The sequence below is a fragment of the Osmerus eperlanus genome, chromosome 4 (assembly GCF_963692335.1).
Source record: "Osmerus eperlanus chromosome 4, fOsmEpe2.1, whole genome shotgun sequence".
In the NCBI taxonomy this organism is placed as follows: Eukaryota; Metazoa; Chordata; class Actinopteri; order Osmeriformes; family Osmeridae; genus Osmerus; species Osmerus eperlanus.
Window position 1 is genome coordinate 15,362,686 of NC_085021.1, and position 14,936 is coordinate 15,377,621.

Consider the following 14,936-nt stretch of genomic DNA (forward strand, 5'->3'; position numbering starts at 1 on the left):
GGTCTGGATGCTATTTTCAGCAAGCACAATTTAGAGCCCATTTAAGAGTTTATTACGATCTTTCTATATCCAAATAATGATGTATTAAGACAGCTTCTTTGATGCTTCTTCGTGAGTATTTGTTAGATGTACCCCTCGCAAATGTGGACTTCGCAGTCACAGAACAGCTTTTGATTTGTATATTTCATCCCACATCAATCAACTGATATTTAAGAAATCTCATAGAAAATGCTCCTCTCCAGATGTCAATTTTAATCATGTGATCAGCAACGAGAGTCTGGTATGACAATAATACACAGAAATACTTTATGTACTATTAGGTGTGTGAATAGGTATGTCTGAATTAATTTTATAGTAGCCTACAATAGATCAGCAACGACACTGATATTCTGAAGCAAGCTTAGCCAACTGCCTCTGCCTCTGACCATTTACATTTAGCAGACGCTCTTATCCAGAGCGACTTACAGTAAGTACAGTGACATTCCCCCGAGGCAAGTAGGGTGAAGTGCCTTGCCCAAGGACACAACGTCATTTGACACGGCTGGGAATCGAACGGGCAACCTTCAGATTACTAACCCTATTCCCTAACCGCTCAGCCACCTGACTCCCTGACTCCTACCTTTTGCTAGAGAATGTTGTGACAGTCTCAATACTTTACAGTACATACTAATGCGATCTCAAACAGACTTCGTCCCAATCTGCATATGTCTTCATTTTACATTCCCTGAGAATAGGCTCTGTCTGGACTAGAGTCTGGCCCAGGAACAAAGACATCCAGATGCTTTATAGAGCCATAACATCAGAGAGCTGGCATTGCCTCCATAATCATGATGCACTGTATTTCACACACAACACATCCTGAATGATTAAAGGGATGAAAGTGTAAGCCAAAGGTATGAAAGACTTGCCTTGCAAAAGTGACTCGAAACAGTAGCCAGGCCAAAAGTTGAATGTGTAGAATCTTGACATTGTCAAACAGAATGTCCTTTTTACCGCTAATGTGGTCCTGTTGGGGTTTAGGCTTAGATAATTGGGGAAGAGTGAGACAGCATGAGGTGTGAGGGGATTTGGGGACAGCACTGATGGGGGGCTGTCACAGTCAGGGATATCAGAGTGGATTTTTACTGCAGCTAGATGCTTCCACTACAGCCTGATGGCTGTTTTGACAGTTCTATTGCCAGAAAGGCCGACCTCAACAGTGAATGCAATTCCACTTCTGCTATTCAGAATGAAACACCATTCACAGTAATTGGATTCTTGATTCAAATCATTTCATGTCCCTTGGATCCCAACCAAAACCCTGCAAAACAAATAGCCTGGAAATAAGACTAGGCCTACATGCTTTAATTGGAGCGTAATGGAGTGTTGTGTCTAGAAGGACATCTTTTCAGGCATCAAGTGCCCCTTCGTTCAGATCTGTGTAATTTATTGCAGCAATGGTTCCATTCAGTCTAGATTGCATGAGTCAATAAACCTAGTTCCAAGGCTAAATAATTTAGCCTTGGAACAGCCTTAAAATGCTCCTTCACACATACTTGGCATACTTGGCTCGAGGAGAAAGCAGTTTGACATTGTACACCTGCACAATAGCAATGACCTCATCCTATAGAGCCGTGTGTGTTTTTCTGAGATATTATATTGGCACTGCTGTTCGTGTAGAACAAGTGATGAGGCTGTACTGCTGTTCATTAGAATTGCTGTGAGCGTGAGAGGTGTATTGCTGAATGACCTGCACATAAAAAGCTACAGCAATAATGTAAATTCATCCATGAAGTGATGTGTTTTCTTGGATGTTATGACCACCGCTCTCATCATGACATAAAACACGATTCTGTCCCCATCTGTGTGTGAGCTCTGTGTCAGAACAGGGGGAAAGATTAAAGGGATTTAGAATCAGAGAAATTGACAAAGCACCTGGGTTTATCCCTTTACTAATCTCCTAAAACCTGCTCTCAGTACAACAAATTTTTCATGCAATACTATTGTCTCTGTTAAACCACTGATCCTGACAGACTTTAGCTGCAGGTCACTGGAAGTGCCTCAGTGTTGTCATTACATAAGCAGTGAGAGGATGGATTATTTTTGTAGACTTCTTTGTTGTGAGACTTACCTTATTGGTGGTCTTTGCTATAGGCGTTTCCCTTGAGATCACGAGAAATGATTCTGTAATCTGTTTGCCTTATGTACCACCAGGGGAGTCAGTTGGCTGAGCGGTGAGGGAATCGGGCTAGTAATCCGAAGGTTGCCAGTTCGATTCCCGGTCATGCCAACTGACGTTGTGTCCTTGGGCAAGGCACTTCCCCTACTTGCCTACTTGTCCCTGTACTTACTGTAAGTCGCTCTGGATAAGAGCGTCTGCTAAATGACTAAATGTAAATGTAATGTACCACACCTTTAGCATGTCTTAAAACACATGTTGACAAAGGTGAATCACAAAACCCCAACCTGGCATCGCCAGACCTGATTTGTCTGTTTTCAAGGCTAACAAAACGTTCAGTACACCTGCTTGAATGTCTCTACAAACTGAGATTCAGACAGCTTGGTCTTGAAAGAGGTGGTTTTACTTAAGAAGAACTTATCAATGGCATTTTTCTCTCATGACTGCCTCTACTCTGGAAGAAGATCTTGAGTTGTAGCAACTGACAACATCCTCTTGACATTATATAAAAAAATTAGATTGAATCCTATTCAATCTCAATCCAATCCTGAACCTCCATTGGAAGTTTGCATGAAGATTAAACTACAATTGTAAGACATTATAGAATGTCTTCTCCAGGGCATAAACTAACGAATTTATTTATTTTCCTTGGCATCACTGTTTGTGTCTCAGAAGGATTAGCTGTCCACTTATCTCTATCCGTTCCCATGTTCCCTGACGTCATGATCTAATGTTGTTCCAGTTCTGATGGCTTTTGTTCTATCCTAGTGCTGCAAACATGTTTTTTGGGTTCATGCCTGTTTAAATCTATTATTTTATCTCTGACACCAGTGCACACCGTTTGAAATATATTGCATGAAAACAACAATATAAAGCCAAAAAAACATTCATGTTTTGCTTGAAGTAAATGGCAGCATGCCAAGTGAGCTTTAGTAACTCCAATTCACATTAATGTGTTGCTCTGAAATGTTCAAAGAGTTCTGTTCTGTTGAATCAAAGTGATAAAGCCTTTAATAGTTTGTCCAACAGCTCTTTGTTTGAGCTTTTTGTGCATGCCCACAGTCCAAATCCAGATAAACCTGAGAACCCAGGAACACTGATCATCACTGATGTTGCTGCTAGATACCAGTGCAGTAAGTTTTCAAGATCTGCAACAGGACTGTAAGAGTTGTATTATGAACTGTGAATGTCACTGTGCTATGACACATTTTATTTTGCAGGCTAAATGTAGAGGATTCTGGTTTATTTAAGTACAGGTGTCCCAAAGATTATATCTGTTAACTAAAACAGCAGATGTGACCATGATGACACATTTCATATTTTTTATTGCACTTTTCTAAACATGTAGTTTCCTTCATTTTTGCTAAGATTTGCAATAACAAAGACACTTTTTACTTTGAGTTTCTAAGGAGATTTATTGAGAGTACAGGGATCAGGAGATTTGATCAGGTATATGAAATCGAACAGCTGTCATAGAACATCAGCCAGTGTCTGATACCTCATATAAATCTCTTTCAGTTTGTGCCTAACAAGAGGAGAGCTGATGCAAACAGATAAGGAATCCATCATGGTTTATGAGTGAAGTTAGTCCTTGAGTGTCCCACAAGTAAGTTGTTGGAATTCACTTGGATTTTCCCCCTTGACTTGAGTTTTTCATCTCCCAACAGAAAGGGTAAAAACAATGAAAACCTACAAAATACATATTAAAGTACTGGAGAGAGGAATTGACCTTTTTTGTCTTTCCTTTGGGACAGAATCAAGGAGAAGGAAATCTTCTACACTACAATGTCTGCACACTATGTGTGTCTGAGGGCAGTCAGGTTAGTTGAGTCCTGTGGTGTCCCACTCCCAGTGCAGTGTGGGCTGGTCGGTGGCCAGAGCAGCCCTCAGATAGCCGTTCTGCTCCTCCAACACAGACTCCACAAACACCACGTGTCTGGTGCTCTGGGATTTGGCCACATCCCTTTGGCCCAACGAAGGGGAAAATATAGAGGAGAGGTTGGAGGGGTCATGAGTAGAGACGGGGAGGCCGGGGGGGAGAGGCTGTTTGCAGCACCCACAGCGACAAGGGGTCAGATAGAGGTACATGAGGATAAGGACCAGGGTTACCACACAGCCCAGTAAGGTGGTGTAGCCTGTGCTGAACGAGTCCACTGTGGCTCGCACTACGGTCACATTCACCTCCCTGGTGGCGTTGAGCATATGTTTATAGTCCAGAGCCGTGCACACGTACATGCCGGAGTCATTCATGTTGGCTGCGGGGATCTCCAAGGTGCCATTATGGAAGAGGCTAATGAGGCTGTCATTAGTGCTGAGGGTGATGTACTCCTGGTTAGGTGAGAGCCATGTAAATGAAAGTTCTTTCCCTTTGACGGAGGTTTGACAGTCCAGGCGCACCCTCTCCCCCTCGTACACAACCAGAGTGGAGATCAGCACCGTCACAGGCAGGGAGACTGCTTGCCCCACGGTGCAGTTCTGAAAGAAGTGGGAGTGTTTAAGGAAACGGATGGCAGCACGCGGGTCCCCGTAGATCAGGCAGGTGAGATCGTCCATGAAGTCCTTTACTGAGTCGAAGCCCCTCTGCTCCCAGTGCCAGAACACACCGTACATGGAGCAGTCACATGCCAGAGAGTTGTTTTGAAGGTACAGGCCTTTCTGGACCGATCCTGGCAGAGCCTTCACATCCTCCCAGGGCAGTGCTGTCATGCGGTTAGAGGACAGGTCCAGCATGGTGAGGAAGGGATGGCTGTGGTCCTGGATGGAGAAGAAGGGAAAGTCTGTGATCTGGTTGAGGCTGAAGTAAGCCTTCTTTAGATTCCCCAGCCCTCTCAGCATGCCACTCTCCACGCGTGTGATCCTGTTGTTGTAGAGTAGCAGCTCCTCTAGCCTCCACAGCCCCTGGAAGTAGTGCTGCTCCACCACATGCAGCTTGTTGGAGGAAAGGTCCAGATGCCGGAGGCTGGAGGCATTGTGGAAGACATCTGAGCCCAGGGTGGTGAGCTGGTTGTGGGCTAGGCGAAGGGTGTCTAGCCGGGGCAGTCTGGAAAAGCTGCCTGAGCCCAGCCATGCCAGGCGGTTGTAGCTGAGGTCAAGGGTGGAAGTGGTGGGGGGCAGGAGGATAGGCAGTCTGGTCAGGCTGCTGGAGCCACAGCTGACAGAGTCTGCGGTACAGAGGCAGATGGAGGGGCAGGTCCCCTCAGAGCAGCCCAGAGGGAGGAGGCAAAGCAGCACCACAGCACTGCCAGGACCCAAGCCCCGGGTCATCCTCATCTGGTCCGAGTTCCCTGAACAGTGTTTATCTCAGATGATCTGCCTGCTGAAAATGCATGGATTAAAATGTAATGGCAGATACAGGGCCTTTGTTAGAAAGAGACTCCAAGCACTGTGTTACATGTGCTTGATATTTCTAGCCTTTTATGGAAAATCTTACAATCTAACCCTAATGAATCCGTACAAATTTACAACTACTAGACACTTAAAATTGAATAATTAAAGATTACTGGGGATGATGGTCATTAACATTTCATAAGTACTAAAGTAATTGCCACACTAGACACAGATTCCAAAGTCATTAAAGAATGTAATGAGTTTTACCTCTTTCCTTCAATACAATGTCTCATCGGCAGGAAGTAAGGTGACACAGAGCTCATAATTGTCACTGCAGAATAGTTGAGAAAGAATGGCACCAACTGAGTCATTCCCGTTCTGAATGTGGTGAGAATTACTAACGCCACGCCAAGAGACGAGAGCAGCAGCCGTGCCCCAAAGTTTTCACACTTTCAAACCAACAAGTTCTCTCTTGCACCTCGATGTCCTGAACGAGCAGCCAAAACAACACTTTTACTTTCTAGTGGATTTTCTTCTGCTTAAACATGCATTCCTTCAGTCCTCTACACAGTTGTCTGAGAACCGCAGAGTTGTTTTCGCATCCCCTTCACCAGGCGCTGTATTATAGAGACAGAATGTTCTAGTCTCCACTCATTGCTGTCCAGTCAGAAAGTTCCTCTGTTATCTTGCTCCCTGCCCTGGCTGAGAGCAGAGCCTGACAAACATCCTGCAGCGTGCAGCGGTGTGTTAGAACAACGAGAGATCACTTAATCTCTCCCAATCCCCTCCTCCTCCTGCTGTCTGTCATTTAGAGACCAGCCTAGTGTCTCCCTCTCTCCATGATTAAATAATGATGGTGGTATCCCCTCCCTCTCTCTCTCTCTCTCTCTCTCTCTCTCTCTCTCTCTCTCTCTCTCTCTCTCTCTCTCTCTCTCTCTCTCTCTCTCTCTCTCTCTCTCTATCTAGCTCTCTCTCTCTCTCTCTCTCTCTCTCTCTCTCTCTCTCTTCCTCACCTACCTCTAACTGGTTTTCAGAGGATGAAGATTATGTTGTGTACTAGAGGTTGTTACCACAACTGTAACATCTCCACCATTTTGACTTGTTGTGGATATATATAATTGGTGGTTGGTGGTTTAAAATGTAATTGTCAATACCTCCTCCCTCTCAGTGGATTTGGATTTGGCAAGAACATGTCAATCCCTCTCCACCCACCTCTCTTGCATACTGTGCGGATCCGCTTAAACATTTGTTTCCTCTTTTCAATGGTTTTGGCTGTATTTTGTTTGTTTTGTGCCTCTATTCCTCCTCCTGGTTCCCCCACTCCTTAGATTGCCTTTCTGTGTTTTCTCTTTCTCTCTCTCTCTCTCTCTCTCTCTCTCTCTCTCTCTCTCTCTCTCTCTCTCTCTCTCTCTCTCTCTCTCTCTCTCTCTCTCTCTCTCTCTCTCTCTCTCTCTCTCTCTCTCTCTCTCTCTCTCTGACTCCCCCCTCTCCAGCTTTTGGCTGGCTAGAGGGTGTCTATGCTTCTTGGTCACGGTGGTCCTGACAGCTCTGATTCCTGTCACAGCACATTAGGTTTGCCTCCCAGCAGCCACCTCCACACTACCACCCATAGCCACTGGTGCTCCGCTCACTCCCACTCCCTCTTCACAGGCTTGCAGCCAGCCAGCCCCCGGTGGCCTGATGTGTGCGGATGGGCTTTACTTTCTAATAATGGTGGAAGAGGGAGGAAGTGTGATGGTCCCAGATGGAGCTGGGTGAGGTTGCATTCAGACACCTCCAGATTTAAGCAGAACCTTAGATAGAGGATTTACACCAAATGTTGTCCCTAGGCTGCCATCAGCTTTGTAGGAACTAATCAGAGATGCACACATATTCACCCACGCATCACACATATAACCTGCTAAGGTTATATGTGTTAAGGTTATGCTAAGAGTACTTAAAAAAGATCTTTCTCTGAGGTATGGCTCTAAATGCGATTTGTCTGCCGCCTCATCCCTTAGACAATTTAAATATTCATGTGCCACTGAATATCTATGCAGAACGTACTGTACAACATAAATCATTTACATACATTTTAAATGGACTGCTCCCACCACACATATGCAATACATCTATTTAATCTTACAGATGAAACCTGTCCATGCCAAATATGTTTTTCTTCACTAACTAGATGAGTCATAGTCCTGTGTTGGCTCCGTGTCTCTCTAGGGAGAGTCTCTGGTGCTAATGTTACACATCTGTGTTGAGAGAGTGTGTTTTGTAATTAGCAAAGTCAGAATGAATAAGCACAGGTGTGTATGTGTGTGTGTGTTTGTTTGTTTGTTTTGTTTGGCAAACATGGGGCATTTGTTCAAGGGAAATGGCATTGCTCCGAGCTCCCGCACATTATTGCCTGATGGTTTTCCAGAATGGTTACTTCTTCATGCATTGTGATGTCAAGTCCCTTAGATTTGTGGCATATTGAATTCTGTTTTTCTTGCTACCATTGTCCTGTAAAAAACAATCCAGAAGGGATGGTACACTGTGTAATGACCCATACAATATTAATAACTTGTGTGCATGTTTTACAGAGCACTTGTGTATGTGTGGGCATGTGTATGTCTGCATGTCATGTGTGTACTCCAGCAGACTTAACTCCCTGCTCACAGCACAAACTGTGCTGTAAAACCCTTCATCTGCCCTGTGACAACGAATCCTGTCTATCATCCTGCTTTGCAAATCCTGCCTCCTCCTCCACCCGCCTGTATTTGATCAGAATGAGCGTATGCAAACTAGGGCTCTTAAATCAGCCAGGTTCAGAGTGGAACTCAAAGCTTAAACCCTGACCCGCATGCTTCCTGCTCCCAGCAGGAAGTGATTTTCTCTTTACCATCTGCTGCAGAGGAAACACCACAGCACAGGGAATTGTCGACTCTTATCTCGTCCTTGAGATGGAGGGTACAGTATCTATCTTTGTGCTGAGTTGATAAAGCTTCCCTTCCCTACTGAGGATTCAGTCTGGATGTGGAACTCACACCATCTAGTTCAGAGGCACTAATTATTTCTACTCATTTATTTTGACAAAATCATAGACTATATTATGGACTGTTTAAGTATCCCCTTAAGTCTATTGTGGCAGTGTAGAAAAGGGCTGAGTAAAACGTGGGCAGTCTGTCAAAGCACCAGGAGCAGGGATACACCAGAGCTGAGCCATGAGAGTGTTTGACTGTTGTATTGAAACAGGGGACATTTGTGAACAACTCTGTAAACAGGTATTCTTTTGTATCAGCTGAAGTGTGTGTATAGCCTCCTGCACTCTACCTGCCTTCCATGAACCCTTGAACCTGAGAATATAAACCTCAAATTCATTTACTGTTTTAACAGCTTTTTGTTGGCCTGGCAGAATGCCAGATACACAAATTTGAATGAGTCAGCTCCAGGATGAATCGCAGAAGAGTTGGCGGAATATATTTCTGACTACCACCATTTCTCTCTTTCACTTGGCAAAATATAAAAGGGCTCTAAACTACTGTATATAAACTATATACAATATACACTAAAGGTGAGTTTACAAAAATGTTTACAATGTCTCTGGGGTTCTGGATCCACTGCCTTGGTCTGCCTACTTATGATGACTCAAAGCTGTCATGATGGAAAGGTCACCTCTCTCAATGGTTGTTGTCCACAATTAAATCCCATTCGACAGTAAGTATGTTAATCTGTAGTTGATGGGAAGTCATGATGACTGACAGTGTAAGTGAAGGTGATGCTACCGTGTTCGGCTACTCTGTAGTACGCACCCCATCTAGTGGCTACAAGAAGACCTCCTGGTGAAAAGCATCGAACACACCATCTAGTGGTATGTAAAGTAAACGTGACCAAAAGATCAACAATGTTTCACTACAAAATAATACTTCTCTGCCATTTTGATACAGATGCAATGTCTTCATCTCTGTACTGAGTACAGAGATGTACTGTACTTTATCTTCAAGGCAAAACTCAAGGCTGAGTTTCTCTCAGGCCTCAGCATCAAACAACTTGCAGTTACTGTGTTCAGCATGCACGTCCTTCACCACAGGAACATATCAATACACCTGGCTGTGTGTGGGATAGAAGGCTAAGCTACTTGTGGTTTTAATGTTCCCTTGTTCAAAAGCCCCTGCCAAATATGTTGTTTGCAAACAGATTTCAATTAAAATCCAAGGGGTTAATATTCCTGGCTGTTTCCTCCTTTCCCCACTCCTTCAGGGTATCTAATTATGCCTATGTGTTTGTAGGTGGTTATACTTAAGCAATGGGTCACATTACTGAGGGATATGGCTTGTGAAATGAGAGCACTGAGTACTCTGCTATCAGAGATTGTGCTATAAAACATGATGGGCCAGAACAAGAGTAAATTGTCGTGACTGTGAAGTGGTCGTCTCTCTTCATCTCTTCCTCCTCCTCATCCTCTCGCTCGTCTTCTCTCCTCCTCTCTCACCGTGTCGCCTCCCATTCAGCCCTCATCTCCTCTCCTTTTTCTTTCTCACCTCAAATATCCTTTTACTCTCCTCCTCCTCTGCTGTCGTCTATCCTCGTCTATCCTCCTAGAATCTTGTCGCATCTCTTCCCTCCATCGCTCCCACTCTTTCATCTTCTGCCCTGTGGTTATCAGTCGAGGCAGACAGGACCTGAGCAGACTCCACATCTCCTGCCCTTGCCTCCATCACGTACATTATGGGAGGTGATCCACATTTCACAGAAAAGCCATTCCGCCCCCTTGACCAATGGGGATTACCGTACGTGATCATATTATTGAATGTATGTATGTAAAATGAATCATGTGATTGCTTAAAGAAATGATGCAGATACATCGTCTGATGATGCACGCTAGAGGAAGAGAGAGTTAAACTCAAGACTTGGATAGTGAGAGCGAGAGAAGTGTGTTTGTAAAAGGCTGTGAAAACAAGTATAAGCAATACACTACAAGCCTAGCTCTGTATTGTGACTGTTAGTACAAGGATGTGTGGAAAGGGGATAGTCAGTCACACACAGTTGATGTGGAGTACTTTTATGATGGCACTCATCTCCAGAACCGAGACAATGCTGCCACCTGTGCCGTGGTGTGTGTGGGTTCTCTGCAGAGCTCCACGCCAGGGGGCATGTGAGGTGATGAGAGGTTAGCACTTCCATTAAGGATCTCCGGGGCCATCCTCAGAAAATGAAACCTTCTCTGAACAGGTAACTCAATTTAACTCCTGGCCGCCTTCTCCTGTGCTACAAGCACAAATACTTTCCCAGCTGATTGGATGAGGTAACAGAGCATAGCCGGAGTCACAGGGTGCAACAGGAGACGGCCGCTTCGCCTAAATTGCATGGACATTGTCAGGGGAGTCTTTGCAGTCCCACAGATGGAAGAAGGAAGACACGAGCAGAAAGGCTCAGGTTTTTTCACTTATTTTCAATCAATGAAATAGACTGCCTTTAATCAGGGAGGTATCGAGTGCTGAAGATGGCAAAATGGAGGATTGGTCAGCTGGAACCATGCCCATCTCTCCACTGTACAGACTGGAATTATACTGGATCTGCAAACTGTCACACTCAGTATGAGCAGACATGAAGGTGAAACAGTTGGCAATTCATACTTTTATGCTGTCTGAAAGTAGGAGGAAGTCATGGATAAATTATAAACTGTAACTACACGGCAGTTATTCGTGCCTGGTTTTAATTCTAGGCATTGTCCTTATCCCTTCAGAGAAGTACATTTGGAATGATTGGAGTTTGATGAGACTGGAAGTGAATAGGTTGACTTGCATGGGAGCTGGGCATCACCGATGGTTATAAAACACATCTCCACATTTGGACAATGAGATAGATTTGAGCCAATGAGAGGGAGCGTTCATTTCAACAGTCCTCATTATAAGTCACTAACTTCCTGGCTTTCTTATTAGCCTGCTGGGTAATTGTTCTCAGGCTGAATTACATAACGATAACGTTGACCTTTCCTCAGTCCTGTTTAGTAGTCTGAGCCAGTGGATCCAGGAAAGTCGATTTGATGAACGGAATTTAATGTGGATCTCAATAATGCTATCTTGCATCCAATATTAATTAGAATAAAAAACTTAGCACAGTTAATTATTGCAAATGCAATACAATGAAAATGTGATGTGAGAACCTGTGGGTATTCCAGACTGATGGATGCAGTGTTCCTCCTGTCCTCTGGTATCAGACTCCATTCATCTGTCAAATCATCCTGTAGGAACACAGACTCAGGTGTCCAGAGAGTGAACTTGGAAGAAGATGGGATGCTAAACGCTTGGAGATACTGTCTAGTCTTGTGAAATGAGCTGATGAGGTGCCATCGAACAGCAGTCCTTTCATAGGCCTTTTTCCACTTTTACTCCATTATATTTTCAGACCAGATCTTTCAGCCCATTGTCTCCATGTTCTTATTCCAAGCTTATAGTGCATATGGGTGTCCCAAATCAAAACAGAACCCCACATTGATCACTCACTTTGATTCTTATTGAGCCTCCACTCTCCTTCAGACCAGAAGTTATAATTGAAATTGAAACCAAAGTAAAAGTGATGCTGAGCCCCGGGTTCCACCACAGAGATGGCTGTGTCATTTCATGCTTTCATGCTTTTCCATGCTGTCAGGGAGACGTAGAATCAGTGGGTGAAAGGAAGAGAAAGAAATAGAGGGAGAGAGAAAGAAGTTAGTGAGACTGATTGTGGCCTGCAGAGGTTTGCCGTTAAGCTCACCAAATTGCATTATGAGATTTTCAATAAGATTGCAACTATCAAATTGTAAATACGGACACAGGCCTCCTCCCCCTCCTCTGTCTCCACCAGGTGCAACATGTTTTTGTAGATCCAATCTGGCTACAAGGCCACCAGGAGCTTTTACTTATTGCCTCGGATCCCAGAACAAATCATAAGCCCAGCAAATTTCATGGGTTGGTCCGCCTGGGGAGTGGCTGGAGGCTGGGGGGTTCAGATTTGCTTTGTTGTTTGAGTGATTACACAATGATTACCAGGCGCTGCATACTGTGGCGTTGTGTGTGTGAGGCTGCACAAGGGCACTGGTGGGATTTACACTGTTCTTCATTATGAAAATTTAAATAGCCTTGCTGATAAAGCCTATCCAAAATAAAACCCTTTTTCAATAAATGAGTGTCCCCCTGCAAGGCTAAACCCTCATCACAGGCCAAGGCTAATGAGAGATAAGGCGATGGAGATAAGAGGGGAGGACTCTGCACTCTGTAGCAACACACAAGCATGCCTGTTCAAGACTCAGCCCGCGCCAACAGTTATTATTGAAGACTTTGTGAGAAAGCAAATATAAGCGTTGAGAGGTGTGGGTGTAAGGAGATGAACTGAGAGAGAATGAGTGGGAGCCCATCTGTCATTGCAGTCTGGCTGGAGTTGGCCCTCTCCCCTCTGTTTTGATTATTTCCTTATCTCTCTCCGGCTCGCTGGCAGTGAGTAACAGTGACCCGCCGGATTGCTTCCTGGACCATATTTTCTGGGATGACTCCTGTGTTGACGTCCACTCCTGAGGTCACTGGATTTATATACAAGGCCTTACAAATCCCCCAAACACTCAGAGAATGGCTTCTCTATGAACAAAAGTGGATTTTGATTCAACAAAAGGCCCTTTAAAGATGTTGGTTTATGTTGGAATGCTTTGGCAAGGCAATGGAATTCAAATGAACATGGTTTATGATTGTGTGTGGGTTGTGGGTGTGAAGTCAGGAAACGCCAGGGACATTTGACTGTGAAATGAAACATCTACAGTCTCTTTGTATGGTTTTGTGTGCACATAGTAGCTGTGACTTAATAATCTTGTGTAGTCACTGAAATGTAACTCTCTCTCTCTCTCTCTTTCTCTCTCTCCCTTTCTCTGTCTGTCTCTCTCTCTCTCTCTCTCTCTCTCTCTCTCTCTCTCTCTCTCTGTCTCTCTGTCTCTCTCTCTCTCATACACACACACATACGCTCACATACTCTCACACATTCATATACTCGTACACACACGTGTTCATGCTTGCCATTCACCTCACAATCCCTCTTTAGCTTGTTACCTTTATCGATGTGACATTTGTCCCTGCCTTGATGATGTCCTGTCCCACATGTAAACAGTTTCTTTGAAGTCTTCCTGTCGTTAATAGCCTCGCCACCTTTAATGACGGAGGGAAGAGACAAGGCCTGGGAGAAATATTAGCTCAGCAAGGTCACCGCAGACAAGGCCCCATTTGTCTCCTGGAAGCCTCTGTGTGTCCCAGACCCTTACATTACTGTGGCCCCAAGGCATGGGAAATGGATCATCAATCTGATTAGAGAGCTCCTGGCCAATGCTGTAATTTCTGAGCTGAATAACACTGGTTTGTCCTCCCACCTGGCATCTCAGGTACATTCCTAATGCCTGGTGATGTTACAGTTTTTCTCAATTGCTAAAACACTAAAACCCATTGGCTGAAAAACGTTCTCAGTTGCCTGAACTCATGTCGCTAATTGTGCCTGTCTGTTGTCAATACCTTAAACCATTTCACATGTTACGTAAAACACAATTTGCAGATCTCATTTAGACTGTTCAGCAAAACTCTAAACACATTCTCATTTTTTTTCCTCAATACAAATAGAGAAAACATGTCATTGACAAAACACAACCACTCAAAATAGATTTCACTTGTTTCAAATTATGTGACACAACCAATATAAGCCAGTTCAGAGAGCAAACAGGTTGTTGAAGGTGGGAAAATATTGCTTGTGATGTCGACGAAGTGCTCTGGCCTGACCCAGCCCAAAGACAAGAAGAAGCACATTGATCACATGTTTACTCCTTTGTTTTTTGTCCCTTTTAGTATTGTAAACTGTAGTACAGTGCATTGTAGGCTGTATACTGTACAATGAACAAATTGTATGGCCCTGAACATTGTGCTTTCCATTTGTTACAGTAACAGTACTGACTGCTCAATAGATTTTTGACTGGTTGCAGGTTCATATCAACAAAGAACAAGAGTGAGTTGTGAGTAGTGAGATGCATGGTACACTACTGTATAGGGGTACAAGAGGAGAAAGAACAAAAAAATTGCAAAGAGCAAAGCAGAGTAGTAATTTCTGATACATTTTGAGCTACTATGATAGAACATGTTTTTGTTCATCAAAAGACAATGACGGATAAATATGACATTTGTTTTGAGATTACGTAAAAACTTCTCCCTGAGAACTATATGTTTTGAACAATGTGTTTTCTATTTGTTGGTGTATTGTTTACTGACTGGTTGATAGTGTATATAATTTGATCACTTTGTTTATGATTTGAGAGCAGTGTTTGATTTTGAGCAGAGGTAAATCTGTTTTGAGGCGAAAGGATTCAGAAGAGGTAAATCTGTTTTGAGGCGAAAGGATTCAGAGGTTTTGTAAATAGTGCTTGAAGATGAGGTTTTGTGTTGAAATGTGTTTTAGCAATTGTGAAAAACTGTAAACTGCC

General features: G+C 43.8%; 2 protein-coding genes across 2 annotated transcripts in view; both read right to left on the bottom strand.

The window, feature by feature from the left end:
• LOC134019097 (glucose-induced degradation protein 8-B homolog) overlaps positions 1-5,205 on the bottom strand; it is a 51,722-nt gene extending 46,517 nt beyond the window's left edge. The window contains exon 1 of the mRNA XM_062459637.1: positions 5,202-5,205. The gene's annotated coding sequence lies outside the window, so the exon portion shown is untranslated. The remainder of the gene's footprint in view (positions 1-5,201) is intronic.
• LOC134019560 (amphoterin-induced protein 3-like) lies at positions 3,563-5,245 on the bottom strand (the record flags this gene model as incomplete). The annotated part of the gene is made up of 1 exon (XM_062460520.1): positions 3,563-5,245. A coding segment is annotated over one exon (1,266 nt), but the record flags the coding sequence as incomplete, so codon positions are not given.
• Positions 5,246-14,936: the final 9,691 nt, after the last annotated feature.